Source organism: Hypanus sabinus, chromosome 6, assembly GCF_030144855.1.
Source record: "Hypanus sabinus isolate sHypSab1 chromosome 6, sHypSab1.hap1, whole genome shotgun sequence".
NCBI lineage: Eukaryota > Metazoa > Chordata > Chondrichthyes > Myliobatiformes > Dasyatidae > Hypanus > Hypanus sabinus.
Window position 1 is genome coordinate 85809718 of NC_082711.1, and position 24664 is coordinate 85834381.

A 24664-nucleotide genomic window follows, 5' to 3' on the forward strand; every position below is an offset into this window, starting at 1 on the left:
ATTTTAACCTTTATTTATAACATTTCATAATCTGCTGTCCATTTAAAGCAATTAAATCGCTTAAAAATGATTTGGGAAAAATTCAGCAGATTTTTAGGCAGCACTATGAAAAACATAAATTACAGAGCAGCAAAGTTACACTGTTAAAGCTGTATAAGGATGAAAATTTCATTCTAGTTGCATTGGGACATGCTTGCTGATGTGTAGAAAACCTGGCAGAAGACTGAAAATCTATAGGAAATTTCAGTCTTTATCAATAGCAGATTTGGAGATCTGCCAATTCTATTACCATATAGAATTTTTTGGTGGTGGAGCCAATTCTGGAGCATGTGTTTTCACTACTCTGGTTAGAATGGTCTTTGCTATATCTCATACTCTCGGCTATTTTTGATCCCCTGGAGAGAATAGGTGTGGCTAAAAACTGCCTTCAGTGGTGGTGGCGAGATGTACAAATTTATGTGGCACCTTTTGGATAAAGGTGTGTTTGTGTTTGTTCCACCCTAGACTTTGTCAGTCAAGCTGACCTCTGTCATTATTGAGGATGGAGCTATTTGTGGAGCTATCTCTAAATTTCTTTCTGTACTACTACAGGGTTCCACTCTGCTTTTCTTCTCTTTGTAATTCTCTCCCATTTTGTTTACTTTCTTGTATTATAGATGGCTCTGGGGTTGAGAGGGTGAACAGCTTTAAGTTCCTCAGCATAAACATCACTGAGGAGTTAAGTGGTCTGTGCATACCAGCTGTGTGGTGAAAAAGGCACAACAGCGCAGTGCTCTCTCACATCAGAAGGTTGAAGAGGTTTGGTATGGGCCCCCAAATCCTAGGAACTTTATACAGGGTCACAATTGATAGCATTCTAACTGGCTGCATCTCTGCCTAGTATGGGAATTGTACTTCCCTCAATTGCAGGATTCTACAGAGAGTGATGCGGACAGCCCAGTGCATCTGTAGATGTGAATTTCCCACTATTCTGGATATTTACAAAGACAGGTGTGTAAAAATGGCCTGAAGGATCATTGGGGACCCGAGTCACCCCAACCACAAACTGCTCCAGCTGCTACCATCCGGGAAAGGGTACCACAGTATAAAAGGCAGGACCAACAGGCTTCGGAACAGCTTCTTCCACCAGGCCATTAGACTGATTAATTCATGCTGCCATAACTATATTTCTATGTTATATTGACTATCCTGTTGTACATACTATTTATTATAAATTACACATTTAGACAGAGACATAATGTAAAGATTTTTACTCATGTATTTGACGGATGTAAGCAATAAATTCAGGTGCATGAGATCATAAGAGATAGGAGCAGAATTAGGTCATTCAGTCCATTGAGTCTGCTGTATCATTCCATAATGGCTGATCCCAGAACCCATTCAACCCCATACGCCTGTCTTCTTAGCATATCCTTTGATCCCCTGACTGATCAGGAAAAGATCAATTTCAGCCTTAAATATACCCACGGACTTGGCCTTCACAGCAGACCGAGACAAAGCATTCCACAGATTCACTACTCTATGGCTAAAAAAATTCCTCCTTGCCTCCCTATTAAAAACTCACCCCTCTAGTTCTGAATACCCCCACCACAGGAAACATTCTCTCCACATTGACCCTGTCAACATTTGGTAGGTTTCAATGAGATCCCCCTATGTTCTTCTAAATTCCAGTGAGTACAGACCCAAAGCTGCCAAACGCTCCTCATACGTTAACCCCTTCATTCCTGGAACCATCCTCATGAACCTTTTCTGGACTCTCTCCAATGACAACACATCTTTTTTGAGACATGGGGCCCTAAACTGTTGGCAATACTCTTAAGTGCAGCCTGACTAGAGTCTTATAAAGGCTCAGCACTGTCTCTTTGCTTTTATATTCTGTTCCCTTTGAAATAAATGCCAACATTGCATTTGCCTCCTTTATCACAGATTCAACCTGTAGATTAACTTTCTGAGAATCTTGCACGAGTACTCCTAAATCCCTCTGCACCTCTGATGTTTGAACCTCCTTCCTATTTAGATAATATTATACACTATTGTCCCTTTTACCAAACTGCATTATCATACATTTCCCATCACTGTGTTCCACCTGCTACTTTTTTTTTACCCATTCTTGCAATTTGTTTAAATCCTGCTGCAATCGCATTACTTCCTCAACACTACTTACTCCTCCACCTATCCACAAACTTTGCAACAAAGCCATCAATTCCATTATCCAAATCATTAACAAACAATGAAAAATAGTAGTCCCATTACTGACCCCTAAGGAATACCACTAGTCACTGCCAGCCAACCCAAAAAGGCCTCTCTTATTCCCATTCACTGCCCCCTGCCTGTCGGCCATTCCTCTATCCATGCCAGTATCTTTTCTGTGACGCCATAGGATTTTGTCTTGTTAAGCAGCCTTACGTGTGTCACCTTGTCAAATGCCTTCTAAAAATCTAAGTAAATGACATACACAGCCTCTCCTTTGTCTACCCTGCTTGTTATTTCCTCAAACAACAAATTTGCCAGGCAAGATTTTTCTTGACTTTTGGGGTAGTCTCCAAATACCTCAAAATCACATCCTTAATCATAGACTCCAACACTTTACCAACCACTAAGATTAGGCTAACTGGCCTATATTTCCTTTCTTTTCCTTTCTTCCTTCTTAAAGAGTGGAGTAACATTTGCAGTCTTCCAGTCCACTGGGACCATGGCAGAATCAAGTGATTCTTGAAAGATCATGAACAATACATCCATTATCTTCTCGGCAACTTCTCTCAGGACTCTGGGATGTAGCTCATCTGGTCCAGATGACTTTTTCATCTTAAGATCTTTGAGTTTGCCTAGCACTTTTTTCTTTGTAATAGGAATGGCATTCACTCCTGCTCCCTGACACCCACAGACCTCAAGCACACTGCCAAAGTTTTCCACAGTGAAGACAGATGCAAGGTACCCATTAAGTTATTCTGCTATTTCTTTGTCCCCCAATTCTACCTTGCCAGCATCATTTTCCAGTGGTCCTATATCAACTCAGACCTCCCTTTTACTCTTTATATAACTGAGAAAAAGAATAGGTATCCTGCTTTATATTATTGGCTAGTTTGTCCTCATATTTCATCTTTTCTCCTTTTATAGCTGTTATAGTTGCCTTTATTGGATTTTACAAGTTTCCCAATCATCCAACTTCACACTCACTTTTGCTACCTCATATGCCCTTTCCTTGGCTTTAATGCAGTCCTTAACTTGCCTTATCAGCCACGATTGCCTACCCACTGCCACTTCAGAATTTCGTCCTCTATGGAAAATGTCTATCCTGTGCCTTATGAACTATTCCCCGAAACTTTAGCCATCTCTACTCTGCCAACATCTCTGCCAGTATCCTCCTACAATCCACCTGGAAAGCTCTTCTTTCATGCCTCTGTAATTCCCTTTATTCCTTTATGATACTGATACATGTGACTTGTGCTTCTCCCTCTCAAATTACATTATGAATTCAATCACATTATTATCACTGCCTCTTCAGCGTTCCTTTATGTTAAGCTCCCCAATACGATCTGGGTTATTACACAACACCCAATTTAAGATAGCCTTACCCTGATTAGGCTCAAGCACAAGCTGCTCAAAAAAGCCATCTTGTATGCATTCAACAAATTCCTTCTTTTGCAATCTGACACCAACCTGATTTTCCCAATCCCCTTTGCATATTGAAGGCAAAATTACAATTCTGTCATTACACTTATTATGTGCCTTTTCCAGCTCCCTTTGCACAGTCAACCCCACATCTTGGCTACTATTTGGAGGCCTATATGTGATTCCCTTAGTGGTTTTCTACCCTCACAGTTTCTTATCTCCACCCACAAAGATTCAACAATCTCTGACCCTGTCACCTCTTTCTAAAGATGTAATTACATCTCTTACCGGCAGGACCACACCACTGCCTATGCCCTCCTGCCTGCCCTTTCAATGCAAAGTAAATCTTCTGATATTAAGCTCCCAACTATAGTCGTTTTCTGTCATGACGCAATGATGCCCATGAAGTCGTATTGACCAATTTCTAACTGCTCCATGAGTTCATCCACCTTATACCGAATGCTACACATATTTAAATACAGCACTTTCAGTCCTGCATTCTTTGCCCTTATGAATTTTTCCTCTGTGGTACAATTTAACTCTTTACTCTGCATTTGTACCCAATTATTGGCTTGTCCTTGGTCTTGGCTTGTACCTAATCATGCTAATCATGTATCAATGGAAAAAGATGGATTTTAGAAAAAAAGACTCCAGAGTAAAATAGACAGTTATGTTGAAAGTTGAATAAAGAAAGGTTGGAGTCATGTCATGAACAGTTTGAACAGGATATGGGCCAAACAGACGCATTACCTGATCCTGTACTGTAAATCTACAGTTGTAAACAAGACTTTGTGAACCCTTTGCAATTACCAAGCTTCCTGCAGTAATTACTCATAAAATGTGGTCTGATCTAAGTCACAATAATACACAAATCCAATCCACCGAAACTAATAACTCATGAACCGTTGTACTTCTTGTCAATACTGAGTACACCTTTCAAACAATCACAGTCTAGGTTCAGAAATGTATCTGAACCTCTGGGATAATTCCTTTTTTAAAAAAAAATGCTATTTGGAGTCAGCTGTTCCAGTCAATGAGATGAGATTGTAAGTGTGGATTGTAGAGGTGCCCTGACCTATGTATTAAAAAAAAGAGATAAACTCAGAGTATTGACTGAGTATGTTCTTCTCAAGAAAGATCTGTTTATGTGCACCATACCTCAATCAAAACAACTTTCTGAGGACATAAGAATTGTAGAGATGCATGAAGCTGGAAGATGCTATAAGATCATTTCTAAAGACCTGAGTACTCATCAAATGGAGGAAATTCAGTACTTTTGCTACTCTCCCCCTAGGAGTGGGCTTCTTACAAAGATCATTCCAAGAGCACAGTATGATATGCTGAAGAAGGTGAAAAAGAATCCAAGGGTAACATCAAGTGACCTGCAGTAATCTCCAGAGCTTGCTAAAGTCTCTGTTCATGTGTCCACTGTACGATAAACACTGAGCAAGTATGGTGTTCATGGAAGGACTTTTCTCCAAAAAAAAAACATTGTTGCTGGTCTCTTTTTTGCAAAAGACCACCTGGATGTACCACAGTGCTTCTAGGACAATGATCTGTGAATAGCTGAGACAAAAGTTGAACTTTTTTTTTGCAGAACTGCACACCAATATGTTTAGAGGAAAAAGGGTACTGCATACCAATACCAAAACCTCATCCCAATTGTGAAACATTTTGGATGGAGCATCATGCTTTGGGCTGCTTTGCTGCTTTAAGGCCTGGACAGCTTGTAATCTTTGAGGGAACAATGAATTCAAAATTGTATCAAAACATTTTGCTGGAGAATGTCAGGGTAGTGGTCCATCACTGGAAGCTTAAAAGAAGTCAGATGGTGCAACCAGACTGTGATCCAAAGTGCAAGATTAAATCAACAACATAATGGTTTAAAAAGAAGTAAGTTAGTGCTTTAGAATATCCAAGTCAGAGTTCAGACTTTAACCTAATTGAGATGCTGTGGCATTACCTGAAGAGGGTTGTCATGCAAGATATCACAGAAATATTGATGAACTGAAACAGTTTTGATTGGAGAAATGGTCTAAAATTCCTCCCCGCTGTTGTTCAAGTCTGATCATCAGCTACAGGAAACATTTGGTGGAGGTTCAAGCAACACATAAAATGCTGGAGGAACTCAGCAGGCCAGGCAGCATCTATGGGAAAAAAACACAGTTGACGTTTTGGGTTGAGACGTCTACTGTACTTTTTCCATAGATGCTGCCTGACCTGCTGAGTTCCTCCAGCATTTTGTGTGTGTTGCTCAGATTTACAGCATCTGCAGATTTTCTCTTGTTTGTGACTTGGTGGCAGTTATTGGTGCTAAAGGAGGTTTTACCAGTTATTAAAAACAAGGGTTCACATGCTTTTTGCAGCCTGGACTGTGAATGAATAAATAATATGTTCAATATAGACATAAGAAGTGCAATTGTTTATGTGATATTAGTTTAGGCAGATTGTGTTTGTCTACTATTGTAAATTAGATTAAGATCAGACCATATTTATGAGTAATTAATGCTGAAATCCAGGTTGTTGGAAAGGGTTCACAAACTTCTTGAAACTATATATAAGCATATCCTTATCTACCCTCTTTTTTCTCTATTTAAATTATTTAGATGATACTGGTAACTGTTCTTTCTATTGTCAGTACTGTATACTGTGTTATCTTTTTGGATTTGAATTAACCTAATTTAATATTTGCTATATCTAGCAGGTTGACTATAAAATTTAATGTAGGCTTTGCTGATCACTTTTTCATTTCTTTTGTGCTTTGTTTTGTACTTTCTGCATTAATTATCTTTGATTTCTTTGCTCTGAAGCTTTCAGATTCTTCTCCACAGAGCACTTTAGATCTGGATCTATCTCGCAACCTCTAGCAAGTTATATTTTTGATATTAAAACATTTTTTAAAGTCTTCAAGAGCATAACATTTGCTCTACATTTTCTACGTATCAACCATTTTATGGCAAAAGAAATAACATTTCTTTCCAGTTTCAAAACATGTAGGCTTTTTATTATGACAAATTTTCCTCAGTTCAGTTTTAAAATTAGGGTGTTTATCTCTCATTTCATCTTTCTATTGCCACAGATCTTTCATAATCAAAGATGTGCAAGGCTTAGTTTCTAAGAAGTGAAGTAGTCAATCAATGAAGCATGCTTGAGCGGCCACTTTGCCTCCTTCAATGTTCTTTGCTGGAACTATAAAAATTGGCTCTTGGTGATGTGGGCTCTAGGAAGGTGGGCACTAAATGAAGGTCAGATTAGGCTCAAAGGTAATGCTAACGTGAGATTCAGCAGTCTTATTTGTGAAGCAAGCACTAAGTATCTTTAATCATTATTCATAACCTGTTACTTTGTTTTTAAGATCACTGAATACTGTTTGTTAAAATGAGAATCATATCTTCTTGACTATGCAAAAAAAATGAGTTATGAAAACTAAATACAACCTCAGGAACTGAACTCAGCAAATGAGTATCTACAGTGTTTATTTAATAGGATACCAATTTGGCACTGCTAGAGAAATAAAGACAAGGAGCTTGTTATTCAACTAACAACTAAAATGGTACATCTGTGTGTCCATTTAAGCTCTCACACAACCAAATTATTGTTTGTTTCATAATTACTAGCCTGATTACTGCTTTCCTGATTTTTTTGAGGTGCATAACCAGATTGTATTGCTGTGTAGATTTCCACTAGACCTGACATTTATTGCACACTTGAAGTTAATAATAGATTAATTATTTGCTTAAATTCTATTAATATAGTTTAAATTTAGATATATTAATAACACAAATATAATTTTGTTAATATTCAGAAAACCAAGTTTTTCAGTTACTATAAGCACTTGAGAGGCATGCTTGCAAATATAACTGTATGTTATCTCACATTGCCTCTGCTTTTTCTTCACCCTCCCCAAAAGAAGTAACCAAATAAGTTTTACTTTAATAGAAAATGTTAATCAACAATACATACAGAAAATGCTAGAAGTACTCAATGGGCCTGGCAGTATATGAGGCAAGAGATTGTTTTTCAAATCTCTGACCTGTGGTCCAAACTAGGAAAAGCTGCAAGATAAGCATGTTCAAACTTGTAGGGAAGGTGGAGATAGGATGAAGAGAGCAAAGAAACGTCTGTGTAGGCACAAACTGCAGATGCTGGAGTCCGGAGCAATAAGCAAACTGCTGGAAGAATACAACAGGTCAAGCAGCATCTGTAGAGGCAAAGGAATGATCAACATTTTGGTTTGAGACTGCATCAGGACTGAGAATGTAAGGGAAAAGGAGTCAATATAAAGAGGTATGAGACAGGCTGGTAGATGATAGGTGAAACCAGTAGAGGAGGAGAACGATGATGGAAGAAGTGGAGTTTTGTGGTCACCCTTGTGCTCTGGCTGGTGTGAATCACAAAAGAGTCACAAGATCTGCAATTGCATTTTGTGATGCAGAATATATCTCTTATTGTGTACTAAAAGGCTACACTATATTAAATTGCTGTTTAATTTTATGGATTATTTGGTTCCTTGGATGGTGGGAAAGGAAAGGGTAGAGGAGCAAGAGCTTCATAGCAAGGTACCATTGAGAAGAAAATTAAGTAGGAATAAAAGTGAAACATACAACTAAGGGTGAAGAATCCCCTCTAAATGCTGAAAGATCAGAGAAAGGAACGGTGTGTCTGGTGGTGGTTTCACTGTGAGGTTAAGTCCTGAAAATGAAGCATTGAATGTAAAAGCTGGTGTGATGGAATATGAGGACAAGGGGTCCCTGAAATTTCTCCAGCTGAGACACTAGAAGATGTCTCAGCTGGAACAGACTAAGTTGGGACTCCTACCGACTCTGAAGTTGGGACTCCTACCGACTCTGAAGGAGGAAAGATCACAGCTAAGGAAAAGGAAAATCATCTCAGAATTGCTGTTGTGGCAGTTGTTTGAATGGATGTTTTGAAGTTGAAAAGTTGGAAAAATGAAGTCCACAGGAAACAGAGTGGGAGATGGCATTGTCAAGATGGCTTCTGTGGGTTCTTAATGGATGTAGGTCACTTCTCAAATGTTGACTTGTTCTCTCAATTTACTGCAAATAATTTTGAAAATCAATAATAAAACATTAGGGAAATAATACCAACTGTACTTTTACTGTATCCAGGGCTGTGCAATGAAAGAAAGTCTCTTTCATCCCTACATGTTCCACTTCCAAGTGCTTCATACAAGTGTGATAAAATGATTTGATTATTTTTGCTATAAGTTAATATGCAGTTGAATAACTTCCAAATATATATGTGCTATACTTGTGTAAAATTCATTAGCAAATACATTTACATATGGCCAAGAAGAAAAAAGAAGCATAATTCAGTTCAGCAAGTTCAGAAAAGGTTTTTGGGAGTTATAAGATAGATGGAAAGAAGTTAAGGAATTGAGCAGAGCAAGAAGGGGACATGAGAAACCTTTGGCAAGTAGGGTTAGGGAAAGCCCCAAGGTGTACTGCATGTACTTGAAGAACAGGAGTATAACTAGAGTGAGGGTAGAATGGATCAGGGATAAGAGGCAACATGGTCTATGATGTCATGCTGACTCTTTAACCTCTAAGGTTAATCTAATCCTTCCTTCCTACACGGCACTTCTATTTTTTCTATTGTCCATGTAGCCATCAAATAGTTTCTTAAATGCCCTTAAAATATCTGCTTTGATCACCACCCCTCCTGGCAAGGTATTCCACACATTCACCCCTCGCTATTTATTAAAAAAAAACTTGCCTCCAATATTTTTCTCTGTACTTTTCTTCACTGATCTTATAATTATGCACCCTGTATTAAACATTTCCACCCTGGGAAAAAGTCTCTGGCAATCCACTCAATTGTGTACACCTCTATCAAGTTGCCTGTCATCTCCTTCACTCCAAGAGAAAAAGTCCTAGCTTGCTCAGCCTGTCTTCATAAAGCAGGATCTTAATCTAGGTAGTATCCTGGTAAATCTGCTCTGCATCCTCTCTAAAGCTTCCATATCATTCCTATAATGAGGCAACCAGAACTGTCCACAATATTCCAAATGTGGTCTCACAATTTTTAAAGAGCTGTAATATTAACTCACAGCTTTCAAGCTCAAACCCTGACTAATGAATACCATTTTCCCCAGGGTGCTAATAGCTAATACAGGGAGCATACTTTTAAGTTTGTTGGGGAATGTCAGAGGTAGTTTTTATTACATGGGGAGCAGTGGGTGCATGGAACACACTGCTGGGGTGGTGGGAGAGCCAAATACATTAGGCACTTCTAAGAGACTCTTAGCTAGGCAAAAGGATGAAGGAAAATGAGAGCTATATGGGAAGGAATGGTTAGATTGATTTTAGAGTAAAGGAATTGGCTCTGCATTGTGGGCTGAAGTGCATGTACTGTGCTGTAATGTTTATGTTCATTTCAGAGAAGTTTTGCACTCTTCAACTTCTTGCATATGCACTCTGCCTAAATTGTTCAGAATTTGTTTTGACAGGTTTGCACCAGTAAGTGAACATTGCTGTCAAAGAAGAATGCTGTTCTTGTCTCTTGTTTCGACAAGTTGTGAAACTAGAAATAGATGTCGTAGACAGGTGATGTCTATTCTTCATTAAATCATTGTCAGATTGTGAATGGTCACAAAGGAAAATGAATATGCTTAAAATAGTACACGTTGTGTGGCATACTTTGTACTCAGTAATTGCATACACCTGCTTTTACTTATTTTGGAATGCAGGGGTTCAGAAATATTTTCTTGTATTATTCCATAGTTAAAGAACACAGTAGAAAATAATAACTTCTGACTTTGAAGCTTTCTAAAAATGTTCAATAACCCTGACATAGACATCACCAAACAGGAGATCAGCTTCTAGCTAGGGTACATTTTGTTGGTCTTCATTTCATATGAAGCAAAAATGAAAATCACATATCTGTGACACAAAAGGGGGCCATTCCATCTATGGTGTGTGTGGCTGAAAAATATCTGTTCAGGTTCATCCCATTTCCCAACTCTGTCTATTGTGGGTTCTGAGTATCCATGCAGTAAGATTTAGGAGTGCAGGAGTGCATTATTCGGCTTTTGTGATATAATTTAACCAAATCCTCGTTCTCCGTTCTATGCCTCCTACTAATCGGTTTGTGATGTATTTTTAACCAAGCCACATTTTAGCTCACAACCACCAGAAAGCACTGATGACCCCATTCTGCCCCGAAACTGAAACTCTGGAACCCCAGCACTCTCAAGTTCACGTTGCTATATGTCTTTTAAACAATTAAATTGATTTAACAATGTTATTAAAATCATAGCCATTCTGTACTTTGTATTTCTCAGGAATTTGCTTCAATATGTGTTAATTGTTCTGTTTGACAGTTGAAATGTCTGCATTTCACATGCAGTGGTGTGCTTACCAGGTTATTTCAAATATAGAGTTCAAATATAGGCTTTGAGACCAAGCTTCTTCATTTATGATTAAAGGTAGCTTAAATAAGAACCTTGAGGCTGAATGAAGAGCTTATCTGAGGAAAACACTTCAGCAAATTGGGCTAGTTTTCATTGGCATTTAAAATGAATAATATTCTTACTGGAAATGTTAAAATTCTAGTGCCCAGTGGCACCCACATCTACTATGATGGAGGTGCTTTGAGAGTTTGGTCATGGCTAGAATCAACTCCTGCATGGACCTGGACCTGCTGCAATTTGCGATCACCATAGTAGGTCTACAGCAGATGCAATCTCACTGGCTCTCCATTTGGATCAACTGGACAATAGCAATACCTACGTCAGGCTGTTGTTTATTTAATACAGCTCAACATTCAACATGATCATACCCTCAGTTCTAATCAACAAGTTCCAAAAATTGGCCCTCTGCAATGAATCCTTGACTTCCTCAATGGGATGTCACAGACTGTGGAGATCACAAATAACATCTCCCCCTCACTGATGATCAACACTCGTGCATCTCAAGGGCGTGTGCTTAGCCCACTGTTCTACTCTCTGTCGACCCACAACTGTGTGGCATGGCACAGCTCAAATGCCATCTATAAAATTGTCTACAACACAGCTATTGTTGGCAGAATTTCAGATGGTGATGTGGAGGCATACAGGAGTGAGATAGATCAGCTGGTTTAGTGATGTCACAGCAACCTTGCACTGAACATTAGTAAGACCAAGGAATTGATTGTGGACTTCAGAAAGGGGAAGTTGAGGGAACACATTCAGTCCTCATCGATGGATCAGCAGTGGAAAGAGTGAGCAGTTTCAAGTTCTTGGGTGTCAACATCTCTGAGGATCTATCCTGGGCCCAACATATTGATGCAATTACAAAAAAGGGATAGTAGTGACTATATTTCATTAGGAGTTTGAGGAGAATTGGTATCTCACCAACGACTCTTACAAATTTCTACAGATATGCCATGGAGAGCATTCTAACTGATTGCATCACCATCTGGTATGGAGGGGCCACTGCACAAAATTAGCAAACGTTGCAGAAAATTGTAAACTCAGCCAGTTCCATCATAGGCACTAGCCTCCCCAGCATTGATGACTCCTTCAAAATGTGAGGCCTCAAAAATATGGCTTCCATTATTAAAGACCCTCCATCATCCATCAGGGCATGCCCTCTTCTCATTGCTACCATCAAGGAGTAGGTATGAGAACCTGAAGACACACACTCATTTTCTTCCGCTCTGCTTCCAGATTTCTGAATGGACAATAAACCCAAGAATATGACCTCACATCTTTTCCTCTCTTTTATCATTACTTATTTAATTTTTTAAATATGTATTTATTGTAATTTATAGGTTTTATTATGTATTACAATGTACTGCTGCTCCAAAACAGAAAATTTCACGGCACATGCCTGTGATATTAAACCTGATTCAGAGCTTTTAAGTAACTTGACAGAGTGGATGCTAATAGGATGATTTCCTTTATAAAGGAACCCAGATTTAAACAGCTTTGTTTCATGGTAAGGTGTCACCTGTTTAAGATGGAGATAAAGAGAGATTTCCTCTTAGAGGGTAGTGAATCCTTGGAACACTCCACCTCATTGAGCTGTGATTGTGACACAAGATCATGATGGATTATTGAATCTAAGAACAGACAGGAAACTAGACTTGAAGATGTAATCAGCTGGGAGCCATATGCCTTACTCCTGTCCTATTTATATTTTTTCTTCATTTCAACTGGTTTAGCCAGTTCAAGCTTTACCTTTCTTCCTTGTGAATCTGCTCCAAAGGCTCAGTTAGTTCATATATTACAGTAAAATATGCAAATACCCTCATTACAATATCGAAGGATTCTGCATTTAATTTGTATTGATCTCATCTCTCAGCATTGCTTTCTAAGGCTCAGAAATCTAAATCCATACATCCTACAGTACACAAAATGTGCTGTAGACTTTTAATCACTTAGATGGACTTGGAAATAGTGGAAAACCAAGGGTCTTGGAACTGAACGTGTAAGTTTTTATCAGAAAAAAGTGCTGTAGGAATACTTGAGCATGAAAGATGGACTGATTATCTACATCTCACAGACTTAGGAGATGGCTTTAGAGTTATTGAGTGCTCTAGTTATCAACCAAAATTCTGTAGATTCTAAAAATGCTGCTGTGGATATAGGGGCCTCGGTATTTAAGAACAAAAATCAGATAAAAGCAACAGAAGAGAAAACGCTGAAATTTATAATGAAGGATATATTAACAAAAATCCTTGAATTGAGCAGTCAGCATGGATTTACAAAAGAAAAAGTAGGTTTGACGGAGGGTCTCGGCCCTGAAATGTTGACTCTTTTCCATAGCTGCTGCCTTGCCTGCTGAGTTCTTCCAGCATTTTGAGTGTTTTAATTGAATTTCCAGCATCTGCAGGTTTTCTCATATTCGTGCTTTGACTAAGTCATTGGAAATCATTGAGTATGTGACAATTAGAGGAACCAGTGGGTGTAGTGTATAGAGGTTTTTGATAAAGTGACATGGATTGAAAATTGACCAGAAACCAAATATCCTCAGGTAGGCATATTGTGCTGAGAAGGGAATCAGTATTAGGTCCCAGTTGTTTGTGTGTCTCTGTCTCCCACCCCTCTGTCTCCGCCCTCACCCCCATCTCTGTCTAACTGAGAAGACCCAGTAAAATATTTCCACATTTGCTGATGCCACAAAATGTGAGGACGGAAGAGTTTAAAAAAAATACTTTTAAGAAGTACAAGCTAAGCAAGTGGATGTGACCATAGCAAAAGGAATATAATGTGGAAAACTGTTCGCAAAAGATAGAGGCGTCTATTTTTTGAATGGTGAAAGGCTGGGTAATGTTGATGTAACTGAAACCCAATATACAGTGTAACACTTTGCCTTTATTTCTAGAGGATTTCAATCTATGAGTAAGGAAGCCTTTCTGCAGTTACTTCGGGCCTTGATGAGACTGCAAAGAATTGGAAACAGTTTTAGTCTCCTTACCCAAGAAGCAAACTAGCTGCTATCATGGGCTTCCAATGAAGATTTACTCTACTGATTCCATAGATGGTAGATTTACTGTATGAGGAGAGTAGGGTAGGCTAGGATTGTATTATCAACTTCAGAAGAATGAGAAGGGATCACCTTGAAACTTGCAGAATCCCTACAGGTCTTGACAGTCGGTATCCAGGTGACAATCTCCAAATAAGGATCAGACTTTAGAAATGTGTTAAAGAGGAATATCTTCAATGAAAGGTTGGTGAGCTTTGGAGTTACTAGCAATGGGGGATTATGGAAGGTTCATTTAAAACGAAGATAGATTACTAGACGTAAAGGATATCAAAGAATTTGGATGTGTAACAGGTAAATGTTGCTGATGTAGCTCAGCCTTGATAAATGGCAGAGCAGATTTGAAGTAGCAAACTTCGTTGCTTATTCAGACTTTGATTCATTATTTTCATGTGACAGCTCATTACATAGATATAACTATCAGTAATTGTACATTTTTTTTGTAGGAGGCACAACCAGAAACATCAGGCTCCTTGACAGCCACAGAAGAGCGAAAAGAAAAGGTTCCAAGCCCACACCTCAGTCACCTTGTTGTTCTAAATTCTACTGAAACATTGTATGGTCTTGCAGAAAGGGTCGTGGCTACAGAGTCTTTGTAAGTTATTTGTCACAAATCACTGAATGATTAAAGATATTCTTTTCTCAATATTTTTAATTAAAAGCCAAATCAGACATAGAAATTTAAATTATATTCAAGTTATGTTCCTTCAAATGTTATATATTTCTCACAGGTAATTGAATGTTCACATTTTATTCTACATGAACCACACAATTCAATTCTTCTACTCATTCCCCCAACTAATATGCCATTTTTTTAAATAGCTGTGAAATTTGTGTTGAAAAGTTGTTTCTGAAATTGATCCAGCAATACCTTGTGGCAGAAATATAATTATTTAGGAAGATACTCCTCTAATCATAACATCAATTTTTAAGTCATCATGAAAAATGCATTTGGGATTTCTGTAATAAAACATATAAAATGAGATGAACCGTAATTTAAGTTTGAAATATCGGTTATCATCTAATTTTACTCTTACTGACTTTGAATAATATACTTTCCCATCACAGGAGAGACACATTCCTACTGAAAAAGAGCAATCAAAATTACCCTCCTTTCCAGCTCATGTTTCATAGCTTTGCAAATGCTTATCGAGTTACTAATTAAATATGGTAAGAGTTTCTGCTTCATCAGCTCTTAATCTGTGAGATCTAGACATTAATTCTCAGAGGATCTGTCCTTAGTCCAGAACGTAAATGCCATTTATGTAGAAACCATAGCAGCACTTCTACTTTCTTAGAAGTTTGTGAAAATTCAGCATGTCATCTAAAACTGTGACAGACTTCTATAGATATGCATTGGAGAGTATTTTCACTGGTTGCATCACAGCCTGGAATGGAAACACTAATGCCCTTGAATGGAAATGCTTATAAGAAATAGAGGAAATGGCCCAGTCCATCACAGGTAAAACCTTCCCTACCACTGAGCACATCTATACAGAGCACTGTCACAGGAAGAAAGCATCATCCATCAGACAGGATCCCTACCATCCAGGCCATGCTGTTGTCTTGCTGCTGCAACCAGGAGGAGGTACAGGAGCCTCCGGACCCACACTACTTGGTTCAGGAACAGTTATTGCCCTTCAACCATCAGGCTCTTGAACCATAGGAGATAATTTCATTCAACTTCACTCACCTCATCACTGAACTGTTCACACAATCTATGGACTCAGTTTCAAGGACTCCTCATCTCATGTTCTCAATATTTATTGAATATTTATTTATTATTATTTTTATTTTTCTTTCTTTTCATATTTCCACACTTTGGTTTCTTTTGCAGGTTGTTTATTTGCCCATCCTGTGGCATGCAGTCTTTCATTGATTCTGTTGTGTTTCTTGAATTTACTGTAAATGCCCACAAGAAAACAAATCTCAGTGCCACCATATATGCACTTTGATAATTTTACTCTGAACTTTTACCTCTTACCTCAAATCTATATCCAAGAGTTATTGACTTTTCTGCTATGATCTCTCCCCTTTTATAGCTCCTAAATAAAAGTTTCTGCAATGTCCCCTTCCAAAAAAAGCAGCCTATTTTTTCTTCATAAGCAAACTTCTTAATCCCTGAGGCTATCTCATGAATTGGCCCTGCAGCTTCTCTTGTGCTATCATATCTTTCTTGTTGTGTGATGACGAGCAGCGTGCACAGTAGCCTTGCAGGAACCCAGTTAATGCTGAATGCAGTTATTGTTGGAATTTCTTGCATTGTATTGCCTTATTAAAATAAAATCTTCATTCTTACTGCTTCTCTATGGTGGTTGACTGTGAAACTGCATTCATTTATAACCAGGTCCATATTTTCCAATTCCAGTGTATGCTAGTCCCCTATAATTTTCTTGATTGTCCCCTTTTTTTCATTCAAATCATGTAATCTTTATATGATCATATAATTTTGGATTTTCTTCAGATTTATTTATCCATATTCTTTTTTTTCTTTTAGCCTTTCCAATTTTGATCTAAACTTTTACCTCTGCACTTTCCTCCTCTCAGCATTTGATAATATAGTGCTCACAGTAAAGTCAATTTGGTTCTCGTACCCTGTATGAACTTTCACATCCTGTAGCATCTGAACTTTGGAGTTGCATTCATTTTTTCTTGAAAAAAATGGTTTTTATCTCATCTTATACCATTTCAACTGTGTCTGATTAATCTCTCACTTTTTCCAGCTAAATAATGTGTAGATCTAATAAAATTATTGTAATAGTGTATTATTAGTCCCAGTATTTCTCTGTTTTATTCAGACTTCTGGCTTGGTAGATAGTCCATACTTAGTGTATATTTTGGCATCACAGGATACATCAAGTAGACATCTCAAAGTACTCAAAACTTATCACAAATTATGTTTTAGCATAAAACTCTGTTAATTCAATTGATAGGGTAGTGTCAATGCCCTGTCCTTGACCAATATCCCCAAAGCATTGGGCTCTGATCACACTCAGCTATCTTCTCTAACTATACCATATTGTTACTGCAGTATCTGTTCTCTATCTGCTTTGTATTCTGCTCTTTTATTATGATTAATTGTCACATGAGTGGGGACATGGTAAAAGCAAAGGGAATAAGTTACATACTCTTGCTTATTTTATGACATTTTGTTGCTTGGGACAGGCGGAGGGCATATTTTTGCTGACCAGTAAGATAATGCTGGATAAAGCTTAGCTTACACTTGCATACATTTAAGTTTCATTGCTTCATGATTGTTGGTTACTAATAAAGGGTTGAATAAAGTATTTGTTTTTTGGAGAAATCATTGGAGCTAGGGGCACGTCATGCAAGTATGACAACGCTGTAGCAGTCACAGACTAGCGACAATTGTTTTGGTTTGATATTGCTGCTACATTTCTGTCAGCAAAAATTTTCTACTTTTACACCAAATGAATACTAAGCATTTGGACATGTCCATGCAATTAGGAGCTTTGCAGCCTGGAGCAGCTTGTGACAAGTAACAAGCTTTTGTTGATTAATGCTGTGTGTTTGGATTTGAAACACAGTTTTGAATGGTCAGCACTGCCTTGTCTAAGTGGATTGGATTGGAAAGCTGTGTAGTGGTGTCTGCCTGAATAGTTCGACCATTTGATTCTGCTGAAAAACTGAAGAATGAAATTGCTTCTTGAATTGATTTAATCATTGTTTTGTCTGATTTATGCACTTGGAAAACAACATGAGTCCAGCTGAAAGTAATGAGCTTGAAGTCGAGACAAAGAGAGAAATTAGAGAAACATGCAATGTTGAAGCTCGGTTTGTTAGAGGAAATGAAACTATATGCAATGCCTTAGAACAGGTTATGACTATGTATAAGGGTGATGAGTTACAGGATCAAAATCAGAATCAGGTTTATTATCACTGGCATGTGTTGTGAAATTTGTTAACTTAGCAGCAGCAAATCAAAGCAAAACATAATATAGAAGAAAAAATAATAAGTAAATCAGTTTACAGTATACGTATATTGAATAGATTAAAAATTGTGCAAAAAAAAAACCCAATAGTATGTATTTATAATACTACTTGTGGTAGTATTCAAGGGTTCAATGTCCATTTAGGAATCAGATGGCAGAGGGGAAGAAGCTGTTCCTGAATCACTGAGTGTGTGCCTTCAGGCTTCTGAACCTCCTACCTAATAGTAACAGTGAGAAAAGGGCATGCCCTGGGTGCTGGAGGTCCTTAATAAGGGGCATTGCCTTTCTGAGGATGACGTGTACTGATGACAGTGTGTCTAATGTGTGTGCAGCATGTCCTGCAGCAACTAGCAGAGCGACCCTTGCATGTGATACCATATCAGCACACATGAGAGGTGGTAGGGGACATAAAAGGCCTAATGATGGTGATAACGCAGAGACAACTGAGGCTGAATCTGCTAAAAAAAAAGAGATCACTTCCTTCAACAGAAAATACGACGAGTCGTACATAAAATATGGCTTTAAATGCGACTGGTGACTCGCATGCTCCAAGCCCCCTGTGTGTAATATCTGGGGACAAGCTGTCTAATGAGGTAATGAAGCCCACAAAACTGCTTCGGCACCTTGAGTCCAAGGACCCTGCCCTTAAAGACAAACCCGTTGAGATATTTGAGCGGAAAAAAAGCGTGAGCAAGCGGGACAGAAGCAAGTGCTGAGAGCCACCACCTCCACAAATGCTGCTGCTCTGAGAGCATCGTACTTAGTGGCTAACCGTATTGCTAAGGCTAAGAAGCCTTTCACTGTTGGTGAAGAATTGATTCTGCCTGCTGCCAAGGACATGTGCCGTGAACTGTTGGGAGAAGCTGCAGCTAACAAGATGGCACAGGTTTCTCTTTCAGCTACGGAGATTTCTTTCAGGAAAAAAGTCACCACTGGCAGCACGCTTCAGTGACGAGGAGTGGGATAGCAAAATTCGCTTATCTGTGTGATATCTTCAACCTGCTTAATGAATTCAATTTGTCACTTCAAGGGAGAATAACAACTGTCTTCAAGTTGGCAGATAAAGTGTCTGCTTTCAAAGCCAAACTGGAACTGTGGGGACGGCGAGTTGACAGGGGCATATTTGCCATGTTCCCAACTTTAGCTGGGATTTAGGGAGAGATTGAGGCTGCACCGTCCTTCTCAAAGCTGGTGCGCAATCACCAATCTTTGCCGTCGACAAAATTCGAGTGTTACTTCCCAACCGCAAATGACCCAAGACGTGCAAAGGAATGGGTTCGTGACCTATTTGTGAATCATCCATGTCTGTGCGGGAAGAAGACCAACTCCTCGAGCTTGCAAATGGCGGTGGGCTGAAAAGTATTGTTTGACATAACATTGCTGCCGGCATTCTGGATCAAAGTCAAGGCTGAATATCCTGAGATAGCCACAAAAGCACTGAAAACGTTGCTTCCATTTCCAACATCATATCTCTGTGGGGTTTTCTGCAATGAATCCAACGAAAACTAAATTGCAGAATAGACTGAACATAAGGAACCCCTTTTGAGTATCGCTGTCTCCCATTACCCCTCAATGGGACTGTCATGTTGCAGGGAAAGAAGCCCAGGGCTCCCACTGATTCAGCGATATTGGTGTGTTGCAGTGATTTTATATGTTCATATCAGGAAAGTATGTGCTGTGTGTTTAATATCCAAACGTTACTTAAAATGTTATGATGCTATTGACTTATATGTAACTTATAATTGACTTATCACTATATTCATGCAAGGAAGCTATGCGCTGTGTGTTTAATATTAAATTCGTTAGATAAACCCATTTAGAAACAAAATTGAGTGCATTAGCCACTTATATTTGACATATCACCTATATTCCAGTCGTGATTAACACCACCCTCCCGCCCCCATCAGCCGGTCTGCAAGAATATTGTCAATAGCAAACCGGTCCGTGGTGCAAAAAAGGTTGGTGACCCCTGACCTAGATAGCTCGTCAAAGTTGCCAGCAGGTCGGCCAATTTACTGGATTGTGGAGCAAGGATATCTAAACACCCAAGCTTTATAAAAGGAAAATTCCATCAAGTTCAAAGTTGAGTTTGAAAATACATTTATGCACAGGTGCAATGAAATACTTAATTAAATCAGCAGCACAGGCACATAGCATCATACAAGAGGCATTAAGAAGATAACTTTAAATTATTGCACCATTTTAACAAGAACATACTCAATTATAACAAGCAAACATGAAGGCGATTGTAGTGTAAAGTAATCAAAGTGGTCTGCAGTGAAGCATAAGCCATTAAACACAACCAAAAAATTCTTTGTTTTTTCATCAAGACTTCCCAAACTTGCTTACCAACCCCCTGCCTTCCTTATCAATCACTGTCACTTGTAAAGACACTCTTGGGCATCCATCTCTCTGCCAATCTCGTTTTGAGCTCGCCCAAAACATTAAGGAAACAGTTAAATCTAGATGTGCATTAGTAATGGCAATCTGTAGGGCAATGATATTTGGCATTTATGCAAAAAGCACAGAAAAGTGATGATCATTTCAAGAATAATTGCAAATTTCTGATTACTTGATTTCCTTTGCAACAAATGGGAAGCTGAATTCACAATTTGAAGCCAGAGTTTTGTAGATATACTTTTCAGATTGAACTCTGACCTTAATACTACTTTGGTTTATTGGAATTCTTTTGGATGAGAACTGACAATATATTCTTAAGGTGCTGACAATAATTGCCAAAGCATAAATGGTCTTGTATGTCTGTGTTTCCCAGGGTGTTTCTGGCTGATCAATTTGATTGTTTGCAACCTCATCTTGATGCCATGATGCCTTCAGCCAAGAAGCCTTTTTTGCAGCAGTTCTATTCCCAGGTCAGAACTGAATTTTTCAAATGGAAAAACATTCACTGTAGTTAGGAAGTAAATTATCAATTTTTAAATGTCTGCTTCTAAAATAAGATCACTTTCAGTTGTTGATTTGCGTTTTTTTCATAGTTTTCAACTATTCTGTATTTTCTCTTCCTATCGGATAACAAAAAGACCGTGGCAACTGCCAGTGAGCTGCGCAAACCGATCTATTGGATTGTGGCTGCTAAAGCAATCGATTACGAACAGATGTTGCATCTTATGGCCAGTGTGAAGTGGGATATAAAAGAAATTATGTCACAGCACAATGTGTACGTTGATACTCTTCTCAAGGTAATTGCAAGAATGAAAATGGTCGCAATAGTTACTATAACATTGTAATCAAATTGATAGAATAATTTCACAGCGTATAAGAGTTTGTTTGCAGCAAGTGTTTTTCCTTTGCTATGTTCCTTTGCACTGAAAAACAAAATTACTATGAAAATACAAGATGCTAATATTCAGGTATATTAAACCAGAATGTCTTTTCTGTTTTATTCTGTCAATGGTTTCTCAAGGAGTTTGAACATTTCCATAAGAAGTTATCTGAAGTTTCTAAACAAGTGCGTATACCATTCCAAGTGTCCAACGTCCTTTGGGAGCATTGTATCCGGCTGGCAAACAGAACTATAGTGGAAGGGTAAGTTCATTTTAGTAAACTATTTTCTGAATTACAAAACACCCTCCATTTCCGCAAGAATTCTAGTGGAATTAGTTCACCACTCTCCTCCGTCTAGAGGAATTAGTTTTCCAGACCTAACCAATTCCCCTCTACCACCACTCTCCTCCGTCTGACGGAATTAATTTTTACTCTCAATAATTTCTCCTTTGGCTCCTCCCACTTCCTCCAAGCCAAGGGTGTAGGCATGGGCACCCGCATGGGTCCCAGTTATGCCTGCCTTTTTGTTGGCTTTGTGGAACAGTCCATGTTCCAAGTCTATACGGGTATCCGTCCCCCACTTTTCCTTTGCTACATCGACAACTGCATTGGCGCTGCCTCCTGCACGCATGCTGAGCTCGTTGACTTCATTAACTTTGCCTCCAACTTTCACCCTGCCCTCAAATTTACCTGGTCCATTTCCGACACCTCCCTCCCCTTTCTTGATCTTTCTGTCTCCATCTCTGGAGATGGCTTATCTACTGATATCTACTATAAGCCTACAGACTCTCACAGCTACCTGGACTATTCCTCTTCCCACCCTGTCTCTTGCAAAAATGCTATCCCCTTCTCATAATTCCTCCATCTCCGCCGCATCTGCTCTCAGGATGAGGCTTTTCATTCCAGGACGAAGGAGATGTCTTCCTTTTTTAAACAAAGGGCCTTCCCTCCTTCCACCATCAGCTCTGCTCTCAAACGCGTCTCTCCCATTTCCCGCACATCTGCCCTCACCTCATCCACCCGCCACCCCACTCGGGATAGGGTTCCCCTTGTCCTCACCTACCACCCCACCAGCCTCCAGGTCCAACGTATAATTCTCCGTAACTTCCGCCAGCTCCAATGGGATCCCACTACCAAGCACATCTTTCCCTCCCCCCCCCCCCTTTCTGCTTTCCGCAGGGATCGCTCTCTACGCAACTCTTTTGTCCACTCGTCCCCCCATCCCTTCCCACCGATCTCCCTCCTGGCACTTACCCTTGTAAGCGGAACAAGTGCTATACCTGCCCTTACACTTCCTCCCTCACCACCATTCAGGGCCCCAGACAGTCCTTCCAGGTGAGGCAACACTTCACCTGTGAGTCAGCTGGTGTGATATACTGTGTCCAGTGCTCCCGGTGTGGCCTTTTATATATTGGTGAGACCTGACGCAGACTGGGAGACCGTTTTGCTGAACACCTACGCTTGGTCCGCCAGAGAAAGCAGGATCTCCCAGTGGCCACACATTTTAATTCCACATCCCATTCCCATTCTGTTATGTCTATCCATGGCCTCCTCTACTGTCAAGATGAATCCAAACTCAGGTTGGAGGAACAACACCTTATATACCGGCTGGGTAGCCTCCAACCTGATGGCATGAACATTGACTTCTCTGACTTCCGTTAATGCCCCTCCACTCCTTCTTACCCCATCCCTGACATATTTAGTTGTTTATTTTTTTTGTCTCTCTCTGCCTGTTCTCCATCTCCCTCTGGTGCTCCCCCCCCCCCCCCCCCATTTCTCCCGAGGCCTCCCGTCCCATGATCCTTTCCCTTCTCCAGCTCTGTATCACTTTCGCCAATCACCTTTCCAGCTCTTAGCTTCATCCCACCCCCTCCGGTCTTCTCCTATCATTTCGCATTTCCCCCTCCCCCCACTACTTTCAAATCTCTTACTATCTTTCCTTTCAGTTAGTCCTGACGAAGGGTCTCAGCCCGAAACGTTGACAGTGCTTCTCCTTATAGATGCTGCCCGATGCTGCCTGGTCTGCTGTGTTCCACCAGCATTTTGTGTGTGTTGTTTGAATTTCCAGCATCTGCAGATTTCCTCGTGTTTATTTCCACAAGAATTGAATTGAGCTGCTGAAAGTTTTAAGATCAAATGAGTCTTCAAAGACATGGCATCCATAGCTGTTGTCCATTATTTACACCATTTGTCTGCTGAGAAAATGATGGAAAAGCTCAGCAAGGTAGACAGCATCTGTGGAAAGAGAAGTAGTTAACATTTCAAGTCCAGAACCCTTCATCAGATGGGACAGTGCAGCAGTGATCTTGACCCCAGTAAGTCCCGTGAACAGTAGCAAGGTTAATTGTTTGTTATGTTGGTTGAGTGATAAGAAGGCAGGTAGAGACTTTGTATCGAATTAAACATTTGTCCCTGCATTACTTGAGTCATTGTTTGAGATTATATGCTTGAGTTCAAGTGTGGAAGTTGAACTAACAATATTCCTTCTGAACTATATCTGGCATATGTGGAAACAATAAAAATATTTTTCATATAATTTACTCCATTAAAAGTTCAATGGTGTTTTATATCATAGATCATTTGTGATACATAAAGATGGTGGTGGTGGTGGGGGCCAGCATTGAGCCCCATTTCTCAACGAAGGGCTGCCCAATCAGATACCACATCCTAGCACTTTATCTGTAGCTCTGCAGGTTGTGACTCTTACATTACAAAGAAACATTATTTATCTTTCCTTGGAAAGGCAAGGATACTTATCACAGATTTCATAGAACATGGAAAATTACATCATATTACCACACTGCCAAGAATTTTACCATTAATCTTGTATTTGCCTTCAAATTCAACCTTTCAAAATGTATCACCATACATTTTTCCTGGTTGAACTCCATCAGCCACTTCTCAGTCCAGCTCTGCATCATGTCAATGTCCCATTGAAAATGAATCCAAACCATTTATAAAAATCATAAATAGCTGGAACGGTTCTCTGTGGAACACCACTGATCACCAACCTCCAGGTAGAATACGCTCCCATCTGCTACCACCATCTCCCTTCTATGGGCAAGCCAGTTATGTATCCTCACAGCCAAGTGTCCCTGAATCCTATGCCTCCTGACTTTCTAAATGAGCCCACCATGGGGAACCTTACAAGATGCCATCAGCCTAAAGCCTTAATGTCTAAAGTCTATATGCGCCATATCCACTGCTTTACCTTCATCAATGTGCTTTGTCTTGATGTTGTGCCAACCTTTTAACATATTCTAAGACAAATCTAAAACTTCCTTCCTACACAACCCTCCATTCTTCTATCATCCATGTGCCTACCTTAGA

The 24664-nt window shown here is 39.4% G+C and overlaps 1 protein-coding gene across 2 annotated transcripts in view; it reads left to right on the forward strand.

Moving 5' to 3' along the window:
* Positions 1 to 24664, forward strand: part of vps50 (VPS50 EARP/GARPII complex subunit) — a 200031-nt gene that overhangs the window by 171054 nt on the left and 4313 nt on the right. Inside the window, exons 23-26 of one of the 2 annotated variants that reach the window (XM_059972546.1) lie at positions 14546 to 14694; positions 20826 to 20922; positions 21046 to 21249; positions 21474 to 21595. In XM_059972546.1, coding sequence (XP_059828529.1) covers positions 14546 to 14694; positions 20826 to 20922; positions 21046 to 21249; positions 21474 to 21595 — 572 coding nt within the window. The remainder of the gene's footprint in view (positions 1 to 14545; positions 14695 to 20825; positions 20923 to 21045; positions 21250 to 21473; positions 21596 to 24664) is intronic. The other variant, XM_059972548.1, reaches the window with a different exon arrangement.